The sequence below is a fragment of the Brassica napus genome, chromosome A7 (genome assembly GCF_020379485.1).
Source record: "Brassica napus cultivar Da-Ae chromosome A7, Da-Ae, whole genome shotgun sequence".
Classification (NCBI taxonomy): Eukaryota; Viridiplantae; Streptophyta; class Magnoliopsida; order Brassicales; family Brassicaceae; genus Brassica; species Brassica napus.
This window is the reverse complement of record NC_063440.1, coordinates 15,861,085-15,884,760: the sequence shown is the minus strand read 5'-3', so window position 1 is coordinate 15,884,760 and position 23,676 is coordinate 15,861,085. Positions and strand designations below refer to the sequence as shown.

At 35.2% G+C, this 23,676-nt stretch overlaps 4 protein-coding genes across 5 annotated transcripts; 1 reads left to right on the top strand and 3 right to left on the bottom strand.

The window, feature by feature from the left end:
* Nucleotides 1-1,847: 1,847 nt before the first annotated feature.
* Nucleotides 1,848-8,141, bottom strand: LOC106356653 (AIG2-like protein A). Its single transcript, XM_048736929.1, has 5 exons — nucleotides 7,431-8,141; nucleotides 2,675-2,747; nucleotides 2,470-2,562; nucleotides 2,311-2,394; nucleotides 1,848-2,229 (listed from the first exon to the last, which is right to left on the bottom strand). Exons 1-5 carry the CDS (start codon nucleotides 7,550-7,552, stop codon nucleotides 2,092-2,094), a joined length of 510 nt encoding a protein of 169 aa, XP_048592886.1. The 5' UTR covers nucleotides 7,553-8,141; the 3' UTR covers nucleotides 1,848-2,091.
* Nucleotides 8,142-8,376: 235 nt separating this feature from the next.
* Nucleotides 8,377-12,859, top strand: LOC125576563 (pentatricopeptide repeat-containing protein At5g39680-like). The gene has a single exon (XM_048736927.1). The coding sequence runs from the start codon at nucleotides 10,674-10,676 to the stop codon at nucleotides 12,804-12,806; it is 2,133 nt and encodes a 710-aa protein (XP_048592884.1). The 5' UTR covers nucleotides 8,377-10,673; the 3' UTR covers nucleotides 12,807-12,859.
* Nucleotides 12,860-12,952: 93 nt separating this feature from the next.
* Nucleotides 12,953-14,217, bottom strand: LOC125576564 (probable calcium-binding protein CML46). The gene has a single exon (XM_048736928.1). The coding sequence runs from the start codon at nucleotides 13,637-13,639 to the stop codon at nucleotides 13,055-13,057; it is 585 nt and encodes a 194-aa protein (XP_048592885.1). The 5' UTR covers nucleotides 13,640-14,217; the 3' UTR covers nucleotides 12,953-13,054.
* Nucleotides 14,218-21,241: 7,024 nt separating this feature from the next.
* Nucleotides 21,242-23,672, bottom strand: LOC106356652 (peroxidase 62-like). 2 transcript variants are annotated; one of them, XM_048736925.1, is made up of 3 exons: nucleotides 23,253-23,672; nucleotides 22,465-22,631; nucleotides 21,242-21,766 (listed from the first exon to the last, which is right to left on the bottom strand). In XM_048736925.1, exons 1-3 carry the CDS (start codon nucleotides 23,640-23,642, stop codon nucleotides 21,607-21,609), a joined length of 717 nt encoding a protein of 238 aa, XP_048592882.1. In that variant the 5' UTR covers nucleotides 23,643-23,672; the 3' UTR covers nucleotides 21,242-21,606. The 2 variants fall into 2 exon arrangements, with proteins under 2 accessions (XP_048592882.1, XP_013651844.2); XM_013796390.3 differs by having other exon boundaries at nucleotides 22,469-22,631; nucleotides 23,253-23,670.
* Between the last annotated feature and the right edge of the window lie 4 nt (nucleotides 23,673-23,676).

Here is a 23,676-nt window from a genome sequence, read left to right as displayed (position 1 = left end):
ACTAACGATCATCATATGAAATTTGATAACCTATTTTATTGGTCAGAAAAATGTAAAATGACATAGTAACATTAGCCCAATAAAGGTGCGGAGCTGAAAGAAAATCAAGGATGGAGACTAACTTACCTCATCTTACCATAGAATATTTTGGCCAGAATAAGTAGATGTTAGGAAATGGTAGAAATATAAAGACAAAGCAATCCCTCGTTCACAAATGAGTGCTATCAAGCACCAACGCAAAGAACCAAGAAAGCGGATCAGAGCAAAAATAATCAGCAAAATGCCAAAGTTACCACGAAGCAGGAAGGCACATTCCTAAAATACCGAAGGCACAAATTCCATGCTCCGACCTTCAAACTAGAAATCCCTGCTTTCGAGCAAAGATGATAAACTTTCCTCAGCAGATATATTTAAGCGGGTCACTAAACTAACTTTCTCTGGTCTTCCTCGTGTGTGTGTGTATTTCTTGGGAATCCCCTGCTTGGATCTTTGAAGGACATTGGCAGATTTATACGATCATTATCAGCCAGACAAAAATGTATGTGCATTGTAGCATCCTACTACTTAATTCCGGGTTCAGGCCAGGATCCATCTACAATATTTGGAAAAACAAAGTACCACTGAAGTACATCGAAAGTTCCTTTGCCGGATCCTGCCATTCGTTCCAGAATATTATTAGGTTATATGCCTAGAAGGATACATGCCTCTGAGAGCATCTGTATTGGAAGGCCCTTAAGGCATCCCTTAGGGGAAGGGGGTGGGAACCGAGGAAGAAAGAGAAGGGAAAAGCCCTTAATTAAGGGCTGTCCCTTACTCTTCTATGACCAAAAAAAAAAAAAAAAAAAAAAAAAACCAGAACAAGGGACTTTCTCTCCCTCTCTCCTCATCCCACCAATACAGATGCTCTCAGACCACAAGCCACCAAGGCCTGTGCCAAAAAATGGATCTCGTTAATCATTAAAATGCGACCACGCGATCTTATGTTGGCTTGGAGCTTAAATCACCTAAGGAAAAACATATATCCTTTGACTACTCATGACTACTCTTGGGTAGATATCTACTATCGGGTTCCTACATAGTCTAGGCCAAAATAATCCTGAAAAACCTAAAGAAGCGACGTTTTGCTCCTACTATTTATTGACATGCTGAGAAAGTACGACTGTGGTCAACCAAAGTGCATTATCTCTCGATGCCACCCATGAAAAAAGATAAAGAGTTTGGGAATAACTAATTTAGGGAGTCACTACTCCTTGTTCCGCGCTTAATGCCGATTTTTGATTTCTGTCTAAACGAATTCTGGCTTTAGAGCCGGATTCATTCCTGTCTCTAGGTAAAATAGAAAACTTTTAATAAAAAGAATTTTTTTATATTTGATGATATGGAAAAGTTTAACCTTATTTTCGACTAAAGAGAACCTATAAAGGAATGACCCAAACCCTATAACAAGAGATCTAACTATTCGAGACTTTGACTATAGAATTACATTATTATCCAATACGTCTGCTCTCTTGACCAGTAACAAGCTACTAATCCAATATTTGTTCATCTATCATTTTCCAAATATTATCCCAAGAGTTAGAGATAAGTTTGACATCGATCTTAAATAATAGTAAATAATACGGGTTAACTGAAAGCTTATCAAACTTAATATATACTAATATAAGTTGGTAGGATTTATGATAATCACTATCAAGGAATTATGATTGTCAAGATTATATTGCCATGGAATCAATGCACGTGACTCCTAAAATCTATCAGTTGTGGACAATGCTACGAAACTTTTGTGGACTATTTTATCTGATTAGTTCAGTGATCTACTACTTTCTTTGGTTCCTTAATCCGTACTCTTATCAAATGTAATTATAGAAGCCATAAGCATTAGCATCAACGAGACCATACACAACACATACATATATATGCCAAAATCTCTAAAAGACGTGTAACAGAATAATACCACACCCCCATGATCAATCTTACACTACCCCATGTCATCATTACTATTTTTTCACTGATCTTCACAGTACCTTTTGTTTTATTCGGAATTTGGAAACAAAGGTGATGTATAGGACATACTCAACATACACAATATATTCAAGACGATTGATTCACTTGATCTTCGCGGAGGGCATGGCTGAATGTATCCCGTCCCTTTCCCTGAGGATCCTTCATCCATTCCATGATTTCTTTGAAAGTCTCTATGAATTTCTTCTTGTGTAGTCTTTTCCATTCCTATCAAAACCAAAATCCAAAACACACCCCGATCAAACCACATTACCTTACCTATGCTGAGTTAACGAAAATGAATTAAACCTCGAAATCCCATTCTCCATCAAGATCAGGATCATTCTTATTGATCCATATATATGTTTTGACAGGCATCTTCTCCGAGTTGTCCTGTACATGCAAAAAAGAATAGAATCAATCTCATCTAAACGTTGTTTTTGTTAAGATGAGAATCTTAAGACTCACCTCTCGTACAACACCAACTGTCACTCTCTCAAATTCATTACCCTCAACTGCATCTAAGTTCCTAAGTTCTTCATCCGTTAACCCCATTATTACCTGCACCAAAAATTCTCAAAATCTAAACCCTAATAATCTAAACAACACACAAAAAGTAAAACCCACGAAAAAAGAGCAGCTGGATGTCACAAAAATGATCAAAAATTCAAACCTTTCCATGGACTTCTCCTTCCTCAGACGGCACAATACATGGATACAAACATCCTTTAAGCCTCTTCCTCGTACTGACAAAAATCCAAAATACCACATCTATACAAGAGTGTAATCATCGAGAGTATTAAGAGAGAAACTGTTAAATACTGAACAAACGGTTTCAGGACCAAAGCTTACTCTTGATCTTATTGAACAAGGCTCTTAAATAGCCAAAGCAAAACAACTGCACCTCCTTATCATACGGAGGATTTTCTACAACAAGAAACAGAACTGAACGTGTCCTTAGTAACAACTAAGCAACAACTCCTACAAAAGTGGAGCCATTATTAAACGACAAAGACTTAATCAACTAACAAATTCCTTCCCTAAACTGTTTGCTGCAAGCAAGAGCAGTTTACTTCGGTGCTTCAACCAACCCGAGCATCTTCCTTAGCTTCACGAACGTCTCCAACTTCAGTGGCTTAGTCATAATGTCTGCCAATTGATCTTGTGTGCCACAGTGTATCAACTTCACTTTGCCTTCTCCAGTCAGCTCCCTTAAGTAATGAAAACGAACCTCAATGTGTTTGCTACGACCGTGATGAATCGGATTCTTTGAAAGTTGAATGGTTGAACTGTTGTCGCACTTGATTGTGATGCACTCTTCAAGACTCTCTCCAATTTTGTCAAGCACTCTAGCCATCCAAACTCCTTGAGTTGCGCATGATACAGCTGCTATGTATTCAGCCTCCGTGGTAGATAGTGCAACGATTGACTGCTTCTTTGAACTCCATGACACTGCTCCTCCAGCTAACATGAACACATACCCTGATGTACTCTTACGATCATCCAAGTCTCCCGCGTAATCGCTGTCCGTATAAGCATGAAACCCTTTGTTTCCCCCACGCTTGTACATAATGCCAAGCTCTGTAGTGCCTTTCACGTACCTTAAAACTCGTTTCAGAACTTGAAAGTGAGCTTCTGTAGGATTCTCCATGTAACGACTTGCTAAGCACACCACAAAAGTCAAGTCTGGTCGTGTGACAGTGAGGTACATCAGGCTCCCAATCATCTGCTTGTAGAGAGTCGTGTCAAGAACTGCTCCGCCTCCTTTCTTAGAAAGTTTAACCCCTGGAACGATGGGGTTGTTTACTCCATTGCACGTACTCATCTCGAACCTCTCTAAGACTTCTTTGGCAAACTTCCTTTGACAGATATAGATCCCCTCTTCTCTTTGTAGTATCTCAACACCCAGAAAGTACCTCATTTTGCCAAGATCAGTCATGTCAAAGTTTCTCTTCATTGATTCCTTGAAGTTGTTGATCATCTTCTCGCAATTTCCTGTAAAGATCAGGTCATCAACATAGAGACTTACAATGAGGATTTGACCTTGCTTCTCTGTTTTGACAAATAAAGTGTGCTCTGATTCATTCTTCTCAAATCCTTCCCTGATGAAGTAACTCTCTATCTTGCTGAACCAAGCCCTTGGAGCTTGTTTTAATCCATAGAGGGCTTTTCTCAGCTTGTAAACCTTTCCTTCATTTCCTCTCTTCATGAAACCTTGAGGTTGATCAATGAACACAGTCTCTTCCAATTCTCCATGTAGGAATGCGCTTTTGACGTCAAGTTGATAAATGCTCCAGTTTTGATAGGCTGCGACTGCAATGATCATCCGAATAGTGTCCCACCTTGCAACCGGTGCATAAACCTCATTGTAGTCAACCCCAAACTTCTGTGCATATCCCTTTGCAACCAACCTTGCCTTGTGCTTGTCTATCTCTCCATGTTCGTTGTACTTCGTCTTGAAGACCCACTTAACCCCAATGATGTTTGTGTCTTCAGGTTGATCAACAAGCTCCCATGTCTGATTCTTCTCAATTGAGTTTATCTCAGCTCTCATGGCTTCTCTCCATATCCCATATGCTACTGCTTCATCAAACGTTGTAGGATCTCCAACTGCAGTGACAACTTGGAACGCCATTGTATCGCCAATGAAGTGAGCCATGGCTTCTTCCTCTGAGATTAAACCACACTCATAATCTTGCAGGTAAGCAGGGCGCCTTACGTCTCGTCTGTTTCTGACAACTTGTTCTTCATCAACTTCATCAACGGCACCATCATCTTCTTCATTACCAGAGTCAGCTGCAGCTGCTGGAACCGCTTCTTCATTGTGTTCGTTTGCCATTACTTCTTCCTCCAAGAACTCTTCTTCTCCATCTTCATTATTCTCCCAAACAAGCACTTCTGTATTTGCACCATCTTCATCGTTCCTTCCCCAATCCCAATTCTTGGATTCTTCAAAAACAACATCTCTGCTCACCAGAATTTTCTTTGAAGTGGGATTGTACATACGGTAAGCCTTTGATTCTTCACTGAAGCCTAAGAAGATGCACTTACAGCTCTTGTTATCTAGCTTGGTTCTCTTTGCTTCAGGTATGTGAACGTGTCCAATGCATCCAAACACTTTGAAGTGTTTCACATCTGGCTTAAACCCATTCCATGCTTCTTCAGGTGTTTGATTTTCCAAGGCTGTAGTGGGACTGCGATTCAGAACATACGTTATCCATCTGACTCCTTCAGCCCAAAACTCTTTCGGCATCTTCTTCTCAGTAAGCGTGCTTCTAACCAAGTTCATGATTGTTTGGTTTCTTCTTTCGGCCACTCCGTTTTGTTGGGGAGTATAGCCTGCAGTGAGTTGTCGCTTGATCCCATTTGTTCTGCAGAATTCATCAAACTCTTTGGAACAGAACTCCCCTCCTCTATCTGTCCTGAGACAACACACAGCTACGCCAGATTCCTTCTCCACACTAGCTTTGAAATCTTTAAACGTTCCAAAGGCTTCTGACTTCTCTGCGATGATGTAACTCCACATCTTCCTACTATGATCATCGATGAAGGTAAGGATATACCTCTTGCGGCCAATTGATGCGGGAGTTATCGGTCCACAAATGTCAGAATGGATCAGTTGCAGGTTCCTTGAAGCTCTCCATGAGCTCTTCTTTGGAAAGGATCCTCTCTTTTGTTTTCCCACCAAACAGTTTTCACACACCTTCTTCGTTGCTTCAATGTGTGGGAGACCTCTCACCATCTTCTTTTGGCTTAACATGTGTAGGCTGCTGTAGCTTAGATGTCCAAACCTGCAGTGCCAGAGGTGTGCATCTCCTGTGGTTTCAGCTTGGAAACAAGAGTCTGTTCCTACCACTTGCGCTAGGATTATGAACATTCGGTTTGTACTCATTGCAGTCTCGATGATAAGTCCTCTTGCAGAGTGATAGATCTTACATACATTGTCTTGTATGAGGATTGCAAGACTCCTTTCTTGCAGCTGGCCTATGCTCAAGAGATTGTTGCTTAGCTCAGGAACATAGTAAACATCTTGTATGATCTGAATCATACCGCTCACTCTGATCTTTATACTACCCTTTCCTTGCACCACCATTCTAGCACCGTTTCCCAACTTCACAGAGTGTCGAAAGTTCTCGTCCATCTCGGAGAACCACTTCTTGTTACCGGTCATGTGGTTGCTGCAGCCACTGTCAAGGAACCACAAATCTTCCATCTTAGACCCGTTAAGCTCCACATGCGCCATGAGTAAAAGTTCTTCTTCTTCATTGAATTCAACGTAGTTCGCTTGCTTCTCTGCTTCTGGACATTCAAACTGATAATGTCCCAGCTTATGGCACTTGAAGCATTCGATCAGAGCTTTGTTAAATCCTTGTCTTCCTCGACCTCTGCCTCTGCCTCGGAATGTTCCTCCTCTTCCTCTTCCTCGAGTTCCACTCCAATCATTGAACTCTGAGGTCACCTTCAGGACGTTGTCATTACTGCTGGATCCTTTGGAGTGCTTCACTATGTTTTGCTCGTGACATAGCAATGAGCTTTGTAAAGCATCCACCGAAAGACTTTCTATGTCTTTGGACTCCTCGATAGAACAAACGATGTAGGTGAATTTTTCAGAGAGAGTACGTAGGATCTTCTCAACGATCTTGTTGTCTGGCATATCTTCTCCGACGTTCCTCATGTCCGTCGCTACCAGCAACACCCTTCCGAAATACTCAGTGATAGTCTCAGCTTCCTTCATCTCTAGAACCTCAAACTCTCTTCTCAGGCGTTGAAGCTGAGCTCGCTTCACACGCTCATTTCCCTGATATTTTGTTTTCAGAGAATCCCACATCTGCTTGGCGGTATCTTTCTGGATGATTGTCTTGAGGATGGATTTGTCAATTGCTTGGAACAGGTAATTCTTCACCTTCAGGTCTTTGAGTTTCTTCTCTGCAAGCTCCTGTCTTTGTGCTCCAGTGAGAATCACTCCTCTAGCTGGCTCAACGTAGCCTTCCTCTATCAGATCCCACCACTCCTTGGACCGTATGAGATTCTCCATCAGCATACTCCAATGTTCGAAATCTCCGTCGAACTTCGGTATCGTCGTCACCACCTTCATGTCTGAATCACCCGACATGTTTTCTCACTCTGTTTCTTCTGTAACACGTAAACTCACAACTCTCAGAAAGGAATTTTGCTCTGATACCAGATGTTAAATACTGAACAAACGGTTTCAGGACCAAAGCTTACTCTTGATCTTATTGAACAAGGCTCTTAAATAGCCAAAGCAAAACAACTGCACCTCCTTATCATACGAAGGATTTTCTACAACAAGAAACAGAACTGAACGTGTCCTTAGTAACAACTAAGCAACAACTCCTACAAAAGTGGAGCCATTATTAAACGACAAAGACTTAATCAACTAACAGAAACTGAGAGAGAGAGAAAAGTACAAGCCAGGGAGTGTGGCAGAGATACTTTCAGGAGTACGTTCAAGCATGACATAAGTGACGTCAGGCTCCTGAAAGCTACCGTAGACAAAAACATTGTGAAGCTGCGTACCGGAGCTACTCATTTTTCCTCTGTTTTCTTTTCTTATTTGCTTCTGTTGGTTCTCTCTCTATCAGAGATCAGACTTTATAACAGGAAGAAAGAAAATCTTAAAAAGGAACACGAAGCCGGTGAAACACGTGGTACGGATTCTCTTACGACAACCTTAGTTATTAATAGTCTTTTTTGATTTTTTCTTTTTCTTTTGTCGGCAATTATGATACACATAATTTAATTTAACTGTTATTCTAATGGCAATAGCTATCTAATAACAACCTTTCATACAAAAAAAAAACACATTGACTGAAATGTGGATAGCAATCTCAAATGCTCTTAATAAGAAAAAGTTAACCACATTTATTCTTTTTAAATCAATACACTCTCATATTCTTAATAAAATAATAATATTCTAATATTATCCTTATGGTTTTCCTCCTCCTTTTCTTCCAACTAAAATTTTCAAAATTTAGACTTTAGTCATCGAGATAAAGCTTAGTATACTAAATTATATCAGCTATAACTTAGTATAAATTTAGTTATACCAAATTTTACTTTGATAATAGTATAACTTTGCATAACTAGAATTATAGTTTTACCAAGTTATATCATTGTCTAAAGTAATATCATTGTCTAGATATAAATTAGTATAACTATGCTTCCAACGCGGGCCTTTTTCCACCGTTGCCTGCCGATCCCTACGCAGTTTTCGAGCGATATCAGTACGGATTTTGTTAGTCTACCGCGAGCCCAACGTGGTAACCATTCCATATTTGCGTTGATCGTTTTTTTTTCAAAATGACTCGCTTTATTTTTTGCAAAAAGAAAATATATGCTGTTTAAGTTTCACAACTTTTCTTTCGCGAAGTTTATAGGTTACACCGTATTCCCATATCGATTGTATCCAACAGGGACTCTCGCTTCATAAGCCACTTTTGAAAATCTTTGTGGAAGCTTTTGAAGATCAGTCTGAACATGAGTTCCACAATGTTTGGTTGGCAATAACCTCAGGTCGTGGGATTCTATCTTGTGTCAAGCAGAGTTTGCCTATAATCACACTCATAATTGGAGTCTAGGCTTCAGTCCTTTCAAGGTCGTGTATGGGTTTGTTCCTCATAGACCTCAGTCGGGTGAGTTTCATGGGCGAGCAGTAGACCTCGTTACTGAGCTCGAGCACATCCATGCTTTGGCTCGTGGTAATCTAGAGGCTTCTTCGTTTAAGTACAAAGAGTAAGCAGATAAACTTCGGCCCGAAATACATTTTCAGGTGGGAGATTACCTTTGGGCCATGCATAGTAAGGAGAGGTTTCAAACAGAACAGTACAATAAGTTAAAGCTGCGTAAGATTGGACCCGTCGAAGTACTCGAGAAGATCAATCCAAATGCGTACAGATTACCGTTGCCATCACACATACACACCACAGACTCTTCAACGTCAAGCATCTCTTCAAGCATGAACCGAATCGATGACTTACTTTCAGGATTCGTGGATGCTTTTTCGTAGGGGAGGGATCCTGACGTAGCATACATCATTATCTCATTAAGCTTTGGCTTTCTATTTTCCTTTATTGTTTTAAATAAACATTAATATGTTTTTTTTAGGATTAATTAGGAGTAAGACTTCAAGATAAAAGATTAGCTTATAATCCCTAGCGACTTAGGGCTTTTCATTGTGTTATATATAGTGAAATTCTTGACTTGTCAAAGACACTTTTGATTTGATATTTATAAAATTTAGAGCATTCTATAAGAATTTAACAGATCAAAAAAGACTTAGATAACAGGTATTCTGAAAATTTAAAGTTACCTCTGTTTTATTTCCGCTCTGTTAGGGTGTGAGTTGACACAGGTGAAACGATAAAAATATTTTTTTAATTGTAAGTTCTATAGAATCATCAGTCCACATGGTATTTTTAAAGCTTTGACACCCTTATACTCAAGTTCGGTGCTCCATATACGCTTATGTTTTTCAATTTTAAAAAAAAAATTTTTTGACACAGATAAATATGATTGATGGGTCAACTGGATGTATGATCGACGTTCATTAATCACGAGCCATGGGAGACGAACTTGCAACACGTTCAAAGGAGTTCTCACCACCGATGATCCAATGCAGCACGAAAAACTACATGGTGTGGTCTATGAGGATGAAGATCTTGCTGAAGATATACAAGGTGTTGGATATGATTGAGCCAGGTACGGATGATTTCGATATAAACAATATTGCAAAATGATTATTGTTTCAAGCCATTCCAGAGGGTCTTATTATGCAAGTTGTTGAACAAGACAGACCTAAGGGGATATGGTACGAAATTAAATCAAGAAACCTATCAGCTGATCGTGTCAAGGAAGCAAGATTACAAACCCTAATGTCTAAATTCAAAATAATTAAGATAAAGGATTCATAAACAATATAGCTTTGCGGGAAAGTTATCAGAGCTAGTCTCAAAATCGGCTTTGCTTGGACATGAGATATATCCAAGCTTGTTCGAAAGTTTCTCAATAGTGTTCCTAGAAACAAATTCATTCACATAATACCTTCACTTGAACAAGTCCTAAGACAACAGGTTTTGAAGATATTATTGGAAGGCTGAAGGCATACGATGAGAGAATCAAGAATGAAGATATCAATGCAGAAACACAAGGGGAACTTCTATACGCAAACACTCACCAGCAATGTTTCACTACATCACAAGGCAAAAAGGACATGGCAGAAGTGGACGTGGATATAGAGGTCAAGCTTGAAGCTTAAGAGGATGAATGTTGTTGGATAAGCTTGCAAGCTTAAAAATATTGGTTCCATCGTTGAAGATATATATATATACCAATTAGCAGAGGAAAAACTGCTGCAGATCTGTGTTCTTCTAAGCTTAACGAAATTCACAAATCCTAAACCCTTGATTCTATTCACACTCAGTCACTCACCCTTTTGAAGCAGCTGCGATGATATTCAATCAAAGTTAAACCGAAACCATACCGGAATTCAGATTTCCGGTCTAACCAAATTGAATATTTAATCCCAAAAAACTGAAACCGAAATTAAACCCGACAATTTTATCGAACACCTCTTTAAGAGACTGAGTTTCTTCTTCTCCGTTAAACCTTTTGAGGGTTTTGGTGATTTTGGGATAAGGAGCAACTTTGGTGCCATGTCCGTCTTGCCTATACTCGAACGAAGAGTGGTAAAGCTGAACAAGCTTACGTCTTTATTACCCAAACCAATAGAAGCTCTTCCACGGGTTGATCACCTTTGTGCTCACTTAAAAGTCTGTGCCAAATCAAGTTATCTGAGGACTGGTGAATCGATTCACGCTCATTTGATCATAAGGAACCAATCGTCTCGAGCTGAGCACGCATGGCAAATCACATCTCTGATCAATCTCTACATGAAATGCGGGAAGACAGTTCGTGCACACAAGCTGTTCGATTCAATGCCTGAGAGAAGTGTGGTTTCTTGGTGTTCGTTGATGAAAGGTTATCAAGATTCTGGGTTTGATTTCGAGGTTTTGAAGCTTTTCAAAAGTATGGTTTTTTCTGGCGAATCGCAGCCTAATGAGTTTGTAGCCACCATAGTTTTTAAATCTTGTTCGAACTCTGGGAGAATCGAAGAAGGTAAGCAGTGTCATGGATGTTTTCTTAAACATGGTTTGATGTCACATGAGTATGTACGGAACACTCTTCTCTACATGTACGCGTCATGTTCTGGAACGAGAGAGGCTATCAAGATTTTGGATGATCTTCCGTGTTGTGATCTTCTTGCTTTTAACTCGGCTCTTAGTGGGTATTTGGAGCATGGTGCTTTAGAAGAAGGGCTTGATGTTTTGAGAAGGATGGCTGAGGAAGATTTGGTGTGGGACGAGTTCACGTGCATGTCTTCTTTAAAGCTTTGCTCCAGTCTCAGAGATTTGGAGTTGGCTCGGCAGGTTCATAGCCGAATGGTAAGGCTTGGTTTCGACTGTCATGATGATGTTAGTGGTGCACTCATTAACATGTATGGTAAATGTGGTAACCCTTTATATGCTCAGAGAGTTTACAATGGTACGAAAACTCTAAACATCGTCTTGAACACATCGATCATGGATGCTTACTTCCAGAACAAGTCTTATGAGGAGGCTCTGAATCTGTTTGCAAAGATGGAAACCAAAGAGGTTCCACCTAACGAGTTCACCTTTGCTGTTTTGTTAAACTCGACCGCTGAGCTCTCTCTTCTAAGACAAGGAGATCTTCTACACGGTCTTGTCGTGAAATCTGGTTTTAGGAACCATGTAATGGTTGGCAATGCGTTAGTTAACATGTACGCCAAAAGCGGCAGCATCGAGGATGCGTGGAAAGCGTTCTCAGGCATGGCTTTTAGAGACATAGTTACTTGGAACACAATGATATGTGGCTTCTCACATCATGGACTGGGGATGGAAGCGCTTGAAGCCTTTGAGGAAATGATGTCTGCGGGAGAGTTCCCTAACCGCATAACTTTCATCGGCGTGTTGCAAGCTTGTAGCCATATGGGTTTCGTGGAGCAAGGTCATTACTACTTTAACCATTTGATGAAGCAGTTTGGTGTTGAGCCTGATCTACAGCATTATACATGCGTTGTTGGACTCTTGAGCAAGGCTGGCTTGTTCGAAGACGCTGAGTATTTCATGAGAACAGCTCCTATAGGATGGGATGTTGTTGCATGGAGAGCGTTGCTAAACGCTTGCTACGTTCGCAGGAACTACAGTTTAGGAAAGAAGGTGGCGGAATACGCCATTGAGATGCATCCGAACGATTCAGGGATCTATATATTGTTGTCCAATATCCATGCCAAGTCCAAGGAATGGGACGGTGTGGCTAGAGTGCGTTCTTTGATGAAGGAGAGGCGTGTTAAGAAGGAGCCAGGAGTAAGCTGGATAGGTATACGAAACAAAACCCATGTGTTTCTTTCAGAGGATAATCAACACGCCGAGATTGTGCTGATTTACGAAAAGGTGAAGGAAGTTTTGGCAAAGATCAGGCCGTTAGGGTATGCGCCTGATGTTGCTGGAGCTTACCATGATGTAGACGAAGAGCAGAGAGAGAACAACCTCTCTTATCATAGCGAGAAGCTAGCTGTGGCTTACGGTCTGATGAAAACGCCTGACAAGTCACCGTTGTACGTGACTAAAAACGTGAGGATATGTGATGATTGTCACTCTGCAATCAAGCTTATCTCAAGGCTCTCTGACCGGTTAATAGTTGTCAGGGATTCCAACCGGTTCCATCATTTTCAAGACGGTCACTGTTCTTGTTGTGATTACTGGTGATGATTTAAACCGATCATTTGCCGCCTCACAAGCTTTGATCATCGTTAGCATTTTCTTAATGTTCTCTAGTTATCATTTTTAGGTGTAAATAGTGTCTCACAGTTCACACTATAGGAAGCTTTTGGTTTTAATTTTATCTAGGTATGTGATAATTATTAAAGTTATAGTAATATTTTACAAAAAGGTAATGCGACAACAACATTAACAAAAACAGAAGTTGATAGATTCTTACTCCAGAAACTATGATTTCAGCAGAAGTTGTTCTCCATGAATTTCACAAATCCATGGAAATCGATTCTTCCATCTTTGTTTCCATCGAATGATCTGATCATTCTTCTGCAGTTCTCAAGGTTAGATCCTTGCTTTAAACCAAGGATTGACAAAACTCTCTGCAGATCTATGGGATCAAGAAACCCATCTCTGTTTTCATCAAAGACATCAAAAGCTTGCTTCACTTCCTCCAAACTCGGTTCTTGCTCTTCAAACAGATTCGATAGTTCCTCTGAACTGTAATGTTTCTGAAGTCCCTCGCTTTCTTGGTCGGTGAAAAGTCCTAAGCTTTGCATCACCATCTCTGCATCTTCTATACAAAGACCATTACCATATTTGATCAAACTCTGGATTTCAAGATCTTTGCTCTTCTTCTCCGAAACACAATGCTGGTGTTGAGGAAGATGACAGAACCTGGAGAAAAAGATCTGAGCGAAAGAAACCCATCTGAAAAAACCGATCAGGAAAAATTCCACCAGGAAAGAAGAAGAAGAAGAGTGTTTGCATTGGGACAAGGAACTCTTTTCCATGGTTATAAGACAGTACAAGTGGTTTGCAGTCATAACTTTTGTTAGATTCTTAAACTAAAAAGCTTAGCAAATGAATGAAGTAAATGTTTTCGAAGAGATGTGGGAGATATGAATTGTGTTATAAGGTTATATATATAGTCAATGTGGACGGAGTTTTAGGTGGAGATGCAAAACTGAGGAAGTTGCAGTTGCAAGAAGAGATTAGGACGGATAGGAAAAGATGAAACTTACATAGAAACTTAATATAAGAAAGAAGAATACAAAGTAAGTTGAGAGGAAGTTTCTTGTGCACCATTCATGGTAGTATACTATTTTTTGTATTTTTCTATGAAGTTAAACTATATTTAGTATTTCTTTTTGGAAAACTGTATTTTATACATATATATAAAGTTACGATTGTCAATAGATATGTTACGTCTCGCTTAATCGTGTTCCTACTTCCTACCGTGGGATACATTTCAGTTTTTTTTAATACTAGTTTCAGAAATTTACAAATTTCCATGTTTGATTTTTCTTTTACGTCGTATGTATGGTTTTCATATCACGCAACTATGTCCTAACCGCTTTCAGAAACAGATATACTTTTGAGTTGTCTTTTTCTTTTTATTTTGTAAAGAAGACAGCTGACTTTTGAGCTGTCTTCTTTACAAAATAAACAAATCTTATATATTAAAACAGAAGTCACAACCTTGATTCATGTGTGATTTTTTTAAAAATGGACCTAATGGACATATTCATAGAAATTCATACTACATTTTAATTCAGACTAATAATAAATAAAATTTTTAAAATATTTTAATCATAATATCTTTTGATATCTTTTCATTTTAAATATAAATATATTTATTTTAAAAGTCAAACAAATCTGTTTGAAAAGATTTTTACAAGATCTTCAATTTCGAAATTATATTTAAATATTTTTACTAATTTCGAAATTAGTTTGAAATATTATTATACATTAATATATTCAGTTATATAAAATAAAATAAAATAAAAAATTCTATAATATTTTATTTATTATATAATCATAATCAATCATATTAAGATAAAATTATTATATTGAGCTAAATAAAATTATTATATTGAGCTAAATATAATAAAATTGTATTAAAATTATTTATTTATATATTTTATTTTCGTAATTATAAAATATTTATGTTCAAAAATAAAATCCAATATGTTCGTAAGATGGGTTAACATTATCAAACTATATAATACATGTATAAAAATTAACATGTATTTCTTTATAGTTAATAATATAAAATCTTTGTAATTACTTTAATCATAATATATTTTCATTTTAAATATAATATATATTTATATATTATATTTTAAAAATTCTAATAAATCTGTGTAAAAATATTTAAACAATAACTTAATGTATTTTAAGTTATCGTTTAGAAATGAAAATAAATAAATTATATCCTATTTTATCTACTTTTATAGTCATGATCATGTTAAAATATAATTATTATACTAAAATAAATATGATAAAATTATATTCAATTGATAAATTTATAAATTTTATTTTCATAAATATAAACTATTTATTTAAAATATAATATGATGATAGAACGGCTTAAAATTAACAAACTATATAATACATGTCTAAAAATTAACATATCTTACACTTTTATATATACAATAATAGATTATCTAAAATGAATAAGCATAAAAATATTGGTAAAAAAAATCCAGTTTTGAAATACGGGTCAGAATTTAGCCTAAATTAAATACAAAATATTTTTTAAATATATTTTCTCATGAATATATTAATTTGCTTAATAACTAAATGCAAATACAATAAGATAAATATATAATAAGAAGTGGCAAATACATAAGGTTTAAACAATTAATTAATTATAACATGTAAATTATAAAATAATTATATTTGAAATAGTTATATAAATATTTAAGTATATGATTAACATTAAAAATATATATCATTTATGTTCTAAAACAATAATTTATGTATAAAAAAGTGAAAACAAACATCCGTGCGGTTGCACGGGTCAAAATCTAGTAAGATGTTAAATCAACATCAAAGAAAATTGCATCGATTAGAGTTTGAACTAAATTGAGTTAGTATTTTATTATTTAGTTGTCTACGTTTGTTTTTTTTTTTTAGGTTTTGTAAAGAAACTTATCCACGTATAACTTTATTGATCACATAAAAAAAACGACGTGGTCATTTTGTGAACCATAGTAACACCTCTTATAATACTGAAAGTATGTATTTGTGGTTTTTTGAAAGAAGAAAAAGCTATCCACGTATAACTTTATTGATCACATACATAAACATCAAGATTTATATTCCATATCATCTAAGTTTTATTCCATATCAGATAAAAACTAAACCCTAAAATTTAATCACTAAACCCTAACCCAAATATAAACCCTAAACTCATATATCAAAATCTAAAAAATACATAATGGTATGTAATATTAAACTAAATTATGTTATATTAAATTATATTATGTAATATACCAATATATCACCAAAATTAAAACACATGGTATGAAAGTTCAGAAGTGTTCTATTCCATATCCAAACAGAATAGAAACAAGTAATGCTTTCCCAATGGTGAACCCAATATTCCAGAAACTAAACCCTATCCAATCATCACGAAACCCTACACGAAAAATATAAACCCTAAATATAAACCCTTCTAAATACTAAACCCTAAACTCTAATCACTAAACCATAACCCAAATAGAAACCCTAAACCCAAATATAAATATTAAACCTAAATAGAATGGAACAAAATAAATAACATAATACATATTAGTGAAATTATGAAATGTATACGATTGCATGTAAGAAATATCTATGATTTCATGGAAAAAGTTGATGTTGACCCCAACCATACCCCTTCATCTTCTAAATACTAAACCCTAAACCATATTCACTAAACCCTACACCCTATTCACTAGACCCTAAACCCAAATATAAACTATAAACCCAAATAGAATGGAACAAAATAATAGTATGTTATATATTGGTGAAATTATGAAATATCTATGATTTCATGGAAGAAATTAAAGTTAATGCTTACCCCAACCAAAACCCCTCACTTTCTAAATACTAAACCCTAAATATGATTCACTAAACCCTAAACCCAAAAATAAACTCTAAACCCAAATAGAATGGAACAAAATAAATAGCATGGTATATATTGGTGAAATAATGAAATGTCTATGATTTCATCGAAGAAGTTAATGCTGACCCCAACCATATCCCCTCACCTTCTAAATACTAAACCGTAAACTATATTCACTAAACCCTAAACCCAAATATAAACACTAAACCTAAATATAAACCCTAAACTCAAATATCAAAATCTAAAAAATAACATATATTATGTAAATTAAATTATATTATGTAATATTAAACTACACAATCTAGATCATAGTATGATATTTACTTGTTCAAAAACTATATTTCTAAACAAAATAAAACACTCTTTAGTAATCATCAAATAGAATGGAACATAATAAAATAGAAAAGTAGCATAATATATTGCATTTCATAACATGAATATAACAAACATAATACATTTCTATTCTATATGCGAATAGAATAGAACAAAATAAACAGAAATTGTTCATCTTCTCCGATCAACTTAGGTCATCCACGGCGACAAAATATAAGTGTATCTTGCGATATTAGTGGAGGTAATACATATAACCGCATCAAAGAGACAGATTTTGTTGTTGATACAGTAAATAGAAGAGAAGAACATACGGTGGTGACGCGATGATGGTGTCGTTCGTATAGATGGAGGTGATCAAATCTTTTGCAACTGCTGCGGACTTAACGGGTTGTTGGAAGGCGCCGCTGCGGACTTAACGCCGCCGATTGGGAGCCGATTTCAGAAGCGGAGTAGAGACGGATGTTTATAACAGTGAAGGAGATGTCAAAAATTGAAGAGATGCAGACGGAGGCGACGGGGTTACTCCGGTGCCAGAGGATGTGGAGAAAGGTAAGCCACAATTTACTGTTTTACGCTTAATAATTAACACTAAAAATTATTTTTTGTTTTGCAGGTTTCACCGGTTGACATAAGGGGCAAAACAGTATTAATATAGAAAAGTAACGACGTGTATAGATCTGTTAGGGCAATTGTGTAGATAGTGAATTAGGCGTTTTTGTGTGGCTATAGAGCCTAATTTCCCTTTTCTTTTTGTGTATGGGAGAGAAAAGATTACAGTTAAGCTGTGATCTCGCGAGTTTGTACAACCTTTTGATTCGCCCAGTGTGCCACGTCAATAGTCTTTAGGGTTCTCAGCCACAAGTTTCTTTTGAAAAAAACAAATAAAAAGGGAATTTCTTTCTCTTTTTTCCTCTCATTTTGGCTTTTTATTTTCTTTTAAATCTGGTCAGCACTTTTTTCTTTTTTTTGTACTTCTACTTTTTACTAATTTTATCTCATAACAATTGAGAAATTTATCTTTTAAACTTCAAGCTTTCAAATTTTGGTTGAAAAAAACATGTATTTTCTCTTGAACCATTTAAATCACCAACTTATCTTAACTAACCAATTAAAACCCTGAGTTAATTTGACCAAAACCAATTTTAAAACGTTGTTACCGAGATAGCAGATTGATTATACGGATTAATCTTCGTTTATAATCTCTGTTAAACTAAAATTCTGTCATTTTGTAAATTAGAAAACTCGCAAAATTCTTTTTTCTCGAAAACTAAATCTCTAATTCTCTAAAAATCAAAAACTAAAAAATCTCTTCAAAGCTTTGTCTCGATTTCATGATGAGTTCATCTTCAGAGGTACAATCTGGAGTAGGTTCCCAACAAAGTGTGAATGTGGATTACGTGTGGTACTTTTACTATCGAAGACACAAGATAATCCATGAAGACCTTTCTACAGTTGTATAAGAAAAAAAGAGGTAAGCTTCTTAGATGTTGTTTATGTTATTTAGACATAAAGATATCTAATTTGATCATGAATTAAAAGCATTTATTTAAGTGGATTGAGGATGTTGTATGTGAGGAGGTTGAAGATGTTATTCCCAAACTCAAAATCATTGACAGGGAAAATACTACCATAACCGAAGTTGATGAGTTAAAGACTTTGATTGAAGATTAATTTGAAGGAATAGCATCTTCAACCTCCTCACATACAAATACCAAAAAGCAAGATAGAAATCAGGAATTAGAAAGTTTTGATGACAGTGTGCCTTGTGTGTGTTTGTATTGTGACATTTGCAAGGAAGATGTAGCAAGCTAGGCGTTGATGTCGACATTGTTGTTTGGTTTTATGTATGTCGTTCTATGTAGTGCTTTGTGTGTGTTTGGTTCTGTGTATATTGACATTGTTGTTTATTGTCTTTAAGTTTACATTTGGTAATGAGAAATTCATGTCTGATGACAGTGTGCTTTTTGTGTGTTTTAAAATAATAAAGTCAAAAAGAAATAATAAAATAATTAATATGTATTAAAATTTTAAGAAGTTAGTAACTATTACCTATATAATAAAATTGGTGTGAGTACATAAATCAAAACAATCAATTTTGTTTATTTACAATATTTTATAAATTCAAACAATAATTTAACCTATTTTATATGGTATATAATTAAAATTAAATGATATTACCATTGATATAGTGTATTTTTAATATGGCTGATCTATAAATGAAGATTTTTACTCACCTGGTTTTATGATTATTTGTATCTTAAAAAAAAAACTCTAATACACTGATAGCAAAATTTTCAATGTGTGAAGTTTAATAGTTTAGTAATTTATTATCATTTTTAAAAATCCTATAAAAAGTTCAAAATTGAAATATGAAGTTCTCGGTATTTGATCAAAGCATTCTGAAATTAAAATATTTATGTACTTAAAAATCCTATATATATCTTTTAATATGAATACTTATTAAATGAGACTTTCTACTTATATGATTTTATAATTAGTTGTATTTTTGATCAAAGCATTCTTAAATGAGATTTTATTATTAAAAATCATTAATTGTCATATATAGTTTAATCACATTAGGCAATTTAGTAATTTTTATCTAAGAAAAGTATGAAGAACATTGATAATTGAATTTATGGTTAGTTTATAAAAAATAGTATATATTTAGATGAACCAACCTATTTCTTTGAATAATTTTGATGACGACACGTGGCTTCTTCAGATATTGTAATACTTTTCAAATCCTTTAGACATTATTTGCAAAGTGATTTTGACACATCTCTTTTGTACAATCATTTTCAATAAATAAATGTGATATGGCATGATATAAATGATGACATTTCTTATGGTTAAATATGACAAGAAAATTACATGTAATGTTTAATTATATTTTTGGTAAACTTTTTAGAATATGGTAGTAAATTATATTCATTAAAGTAATTGCATTCAAACATAAAATTAAATAATATAATAATAGAAATATAAGAATACTTTACAAATTTCGAAATATTATTTATTTTTATTTCTTATAATCATACAAATTTTTTACTAAAAATATTTTCATTTTTTAACAATTTTTTTAAAATTACAAATTTTTAACCTTAATATTATTAGTTTCTTTTATATATCTACAAATTTTAGAAATACTGTTTAGTGTTACTTTTTAATAATTATAGAAATTTATATCAATTTTTTTATTAATTTTATACAATTTTTTAATATATTTTATCTAAAAAATAGATAAGAAAATCTATCTAAAATTATAGTTTTAAATATTACATATCTATTCTTAGATATAATTTAAAATAAAAAAAAATTGTTTTTTAAAACCTAATTTTATATTTAATTAAATCAAAATTATATTAAAACTTCAGTAAGAAAACAATAAAATAATAACAAATTTTATTTTAAATATAATTTAAAATTATAATTTTACTACTGTAGATCGTGCAGAAAAACACCTTGTAATATATAAAGGATGTACGAAATATGCCACTGAATAATTATATACGATCAACTCCACTTTATATGGTTATCAATTCTCAATTGTTTGCAAACTGGCTTGTTAAATGCTGACCGGTACACGTGCACTGTATATTTATAATTAGATCACCTTCTGGCTTCTTCTACTTCATCACGTCATTGCAATTTATTAATTAATTACATTGGTTAATCCCTGCCACAAAATATAAGCTTGAACATTATAAATCAATCTTTAAACGAGAAAACAAATATGACAGTGCCTGCTATTACAACTTCAATCTCACGAAAGAGATACTCAACAAGCACACGTTGTTGAGCATTACGAACCTCTCTATTGTCCAACAATGTATGGGCATAACTCACAATATGATTCACGTCTATTTTGGATTCTTAATGTGATCCGGTATTCTAAATTGATTTCGGTTTCGTTTACTATGTTTGTGAATAATATATATGATCTGTATATAGTTTTAGAAAAAAAATAAATATATATAGTTGGAGGCATATAAACATGGACAATTCTCCATGGTCAGTTCTGTATAAGCTTGAAGATTATATAACTTGTTGAAAATATCGAATAGAGACAACCGATATGATATGACATGAATTCAATCCCAAATAAATTTCATTTGGTTCACTACGCTTCTGAATAACGATTTTTAATGAGTTTGTGTAGTTAGAATGATTTTGGATAGTTTCAAATGCATAATAATTCCAATTATGAAACGTTCATTCCATAAAATTTCCATCACGGGTAATCACCTAGTACTGAGATTAAAAGGCACACTCTAAACAAATTAATAAACACTCGAGGCAATAAGTTTGCCTAATGAAACATTTCAATTAACAGCCGAACAAACTCTACGAATTTCCCCATTCGCCCCTGTCTTCACACCAATATTACTCATCCTCACCATCGACCTCGCAAACTGAGCATTGAAGCTGTCTTTAGAAGCTAAAAACTCTTGCACTATAGTTCTAGTCGTTGGATTAGTCCAAAGGAGGTGATCGGATTGAAGAATTCCCCTGCCGCGACTAAGATTGTTGAAGAATGAAGTGTCAAAAGTATTTCCACTTCCGAAATCAAGATCCACTCGAGTTGATGCGTCTCCGTTTAGAGGACAAAGTCTTTGGAGGTCTGGTACAAATGTTTGGTCCATGGTTGGATCTGCTCTGTTTCCGGTCGTATTGAATATTCTGTTCATGAAAAACCCGCATGCTGCTGTTCCAATCGTGTGTCCTCCTATTAAAATCATACAGCCATATATTCACTTTAACTACAAATATATAGGTAAATGTAACCGAGAATAGTCTTTAAAAAGATTGGACCGGAACTGTATTAACCGATCCATACTTCTCTTTAGTTTGGTAATGAAATTTTAAAAACATAAAATTCAAGCTGAAAGTGAACCAAAATTATATTTGGTTATGCGCCTAGCTTCCTGATATCACAGTACCCCGACATGAAAAGTGTCAATGAACTTCCTAAAAAAATGTCAACGAAACATACAACTAAATAGTACGCTTGATCATATGATGGACTTCCTAATATCATAGTACGCTTGTTTTCCTGCACATGTGGAGTAAAGTTTTTTAAAATTTTATTTATATTTAAAAATAAATTTTTATTTATATTGTTCATATCATATTTAACCGTAAACCATGTCATCAATTTTAGTACTCATGTCGTATTTTTTGTGAAAGTGATTGTAGAGAAGACATATGTCAAATCAATTCTTAAATAATATCTAGAAAATCTTTTATAGACTTGGTATATTGTTTAGACTAATTTTACTTTTTTTTTCTAAATCGATATTCAGTTAACTAATTTATAAGATGAAGTTAATTTTAAGATGATGAGCCTAATCAAAGTACGCGTGAAAAGAGTGAAACACTTGTTTAGTTGTCTGGGACCAGAATCTTGAATTTGGTAAAAATTACTGACCGACGAGAGCGACAAGATCGCGAGTGTTGAGGCGGAAGGCGGCGAACTTCCTTTGTTGAACAACCACGGAGTCACTTGGAGAAGGAAGATTGTTAACGTTCGTTGCCAATGAAACTCGTCCATCTCTGCGTCCTGTTGGGACTTGCCAGCTTTGTCCTTTCGTCTACATGCACCCATGCAAACGTCATATAAACTTATAAGTAATAAGTATCTCATATACATCTGTTTAACTAAGATCTCTAGTGTTACATATCATATTTTTCAGATGCTTTTAACTTGCATGCACTATGTATTTCCCTTCAAAGGATTCTACAAATTTTTAGTGTTTTAACCAAAAGACCAACTTCTAATTCTAAACGTAAACGCCAAACGCATATACAAAATAAACAAACCCTTTTTTCTGTTTGCAATTTGCCAACAAAATGTTTTACTATAATAACATAAAGATTAATTCACATTAAAACAGGAAACACAAAGTTGGCATCTAAGACCATCTTTATCCCATATACCCTATAAAGGTTTCTTATTTTTTTAACTTTTCTTTTTTTCTGATTTAAAAAAAAAAAAAAAAAAAATTAAAATTCGAACCAATCGCGGGCCGCCACGTGTCGGTGGGGCCCGCGAACAGTTCAAAACACACACAGCAAACGTCTCTTATTCTGCCCACTTTGCATACGGTTTTTTCTAAAACATGGGCCCCCCACCCCTTTAGAGACGCAAAAAGTGATGCGATAATGGTGCTCTAATATAATTTGAAGCATAATTCATTCTTTTGTATACTTACGAGGGCGATTGAATCACGAGCGGCTAAGGTTAAAATATCGGCACAAGAGACAACACCAGGACACGCGGCCTCAAGCTGCGTCTTGGCATCGTCAATGACTTCAAAACCACGTAGGTTAAGGTTTGCACCAGCGGTTCTTTCGGTGTTAGGTCCTGATATAAGCACTGAACCATCACAGCCCTGGACAAAGCAATCATGGAAGTGCATTCTTAGTAAACCAGGTGCAATCTTTGGATCTGAACCAAAATGAGATGTCACAGTGGTCCGAACAATGGTCTCGGCGTCAGGGCATGTGGTTGAGTAGAACCCGATCCTCGTACCTTGGCCACAAACCGCAATGATACAGCTAAGGAAGACTATGAACGAGAATAATGATCCGACCAAACACATATTTTCTTTCTGTGTTTTATTGGAGATAACTCCT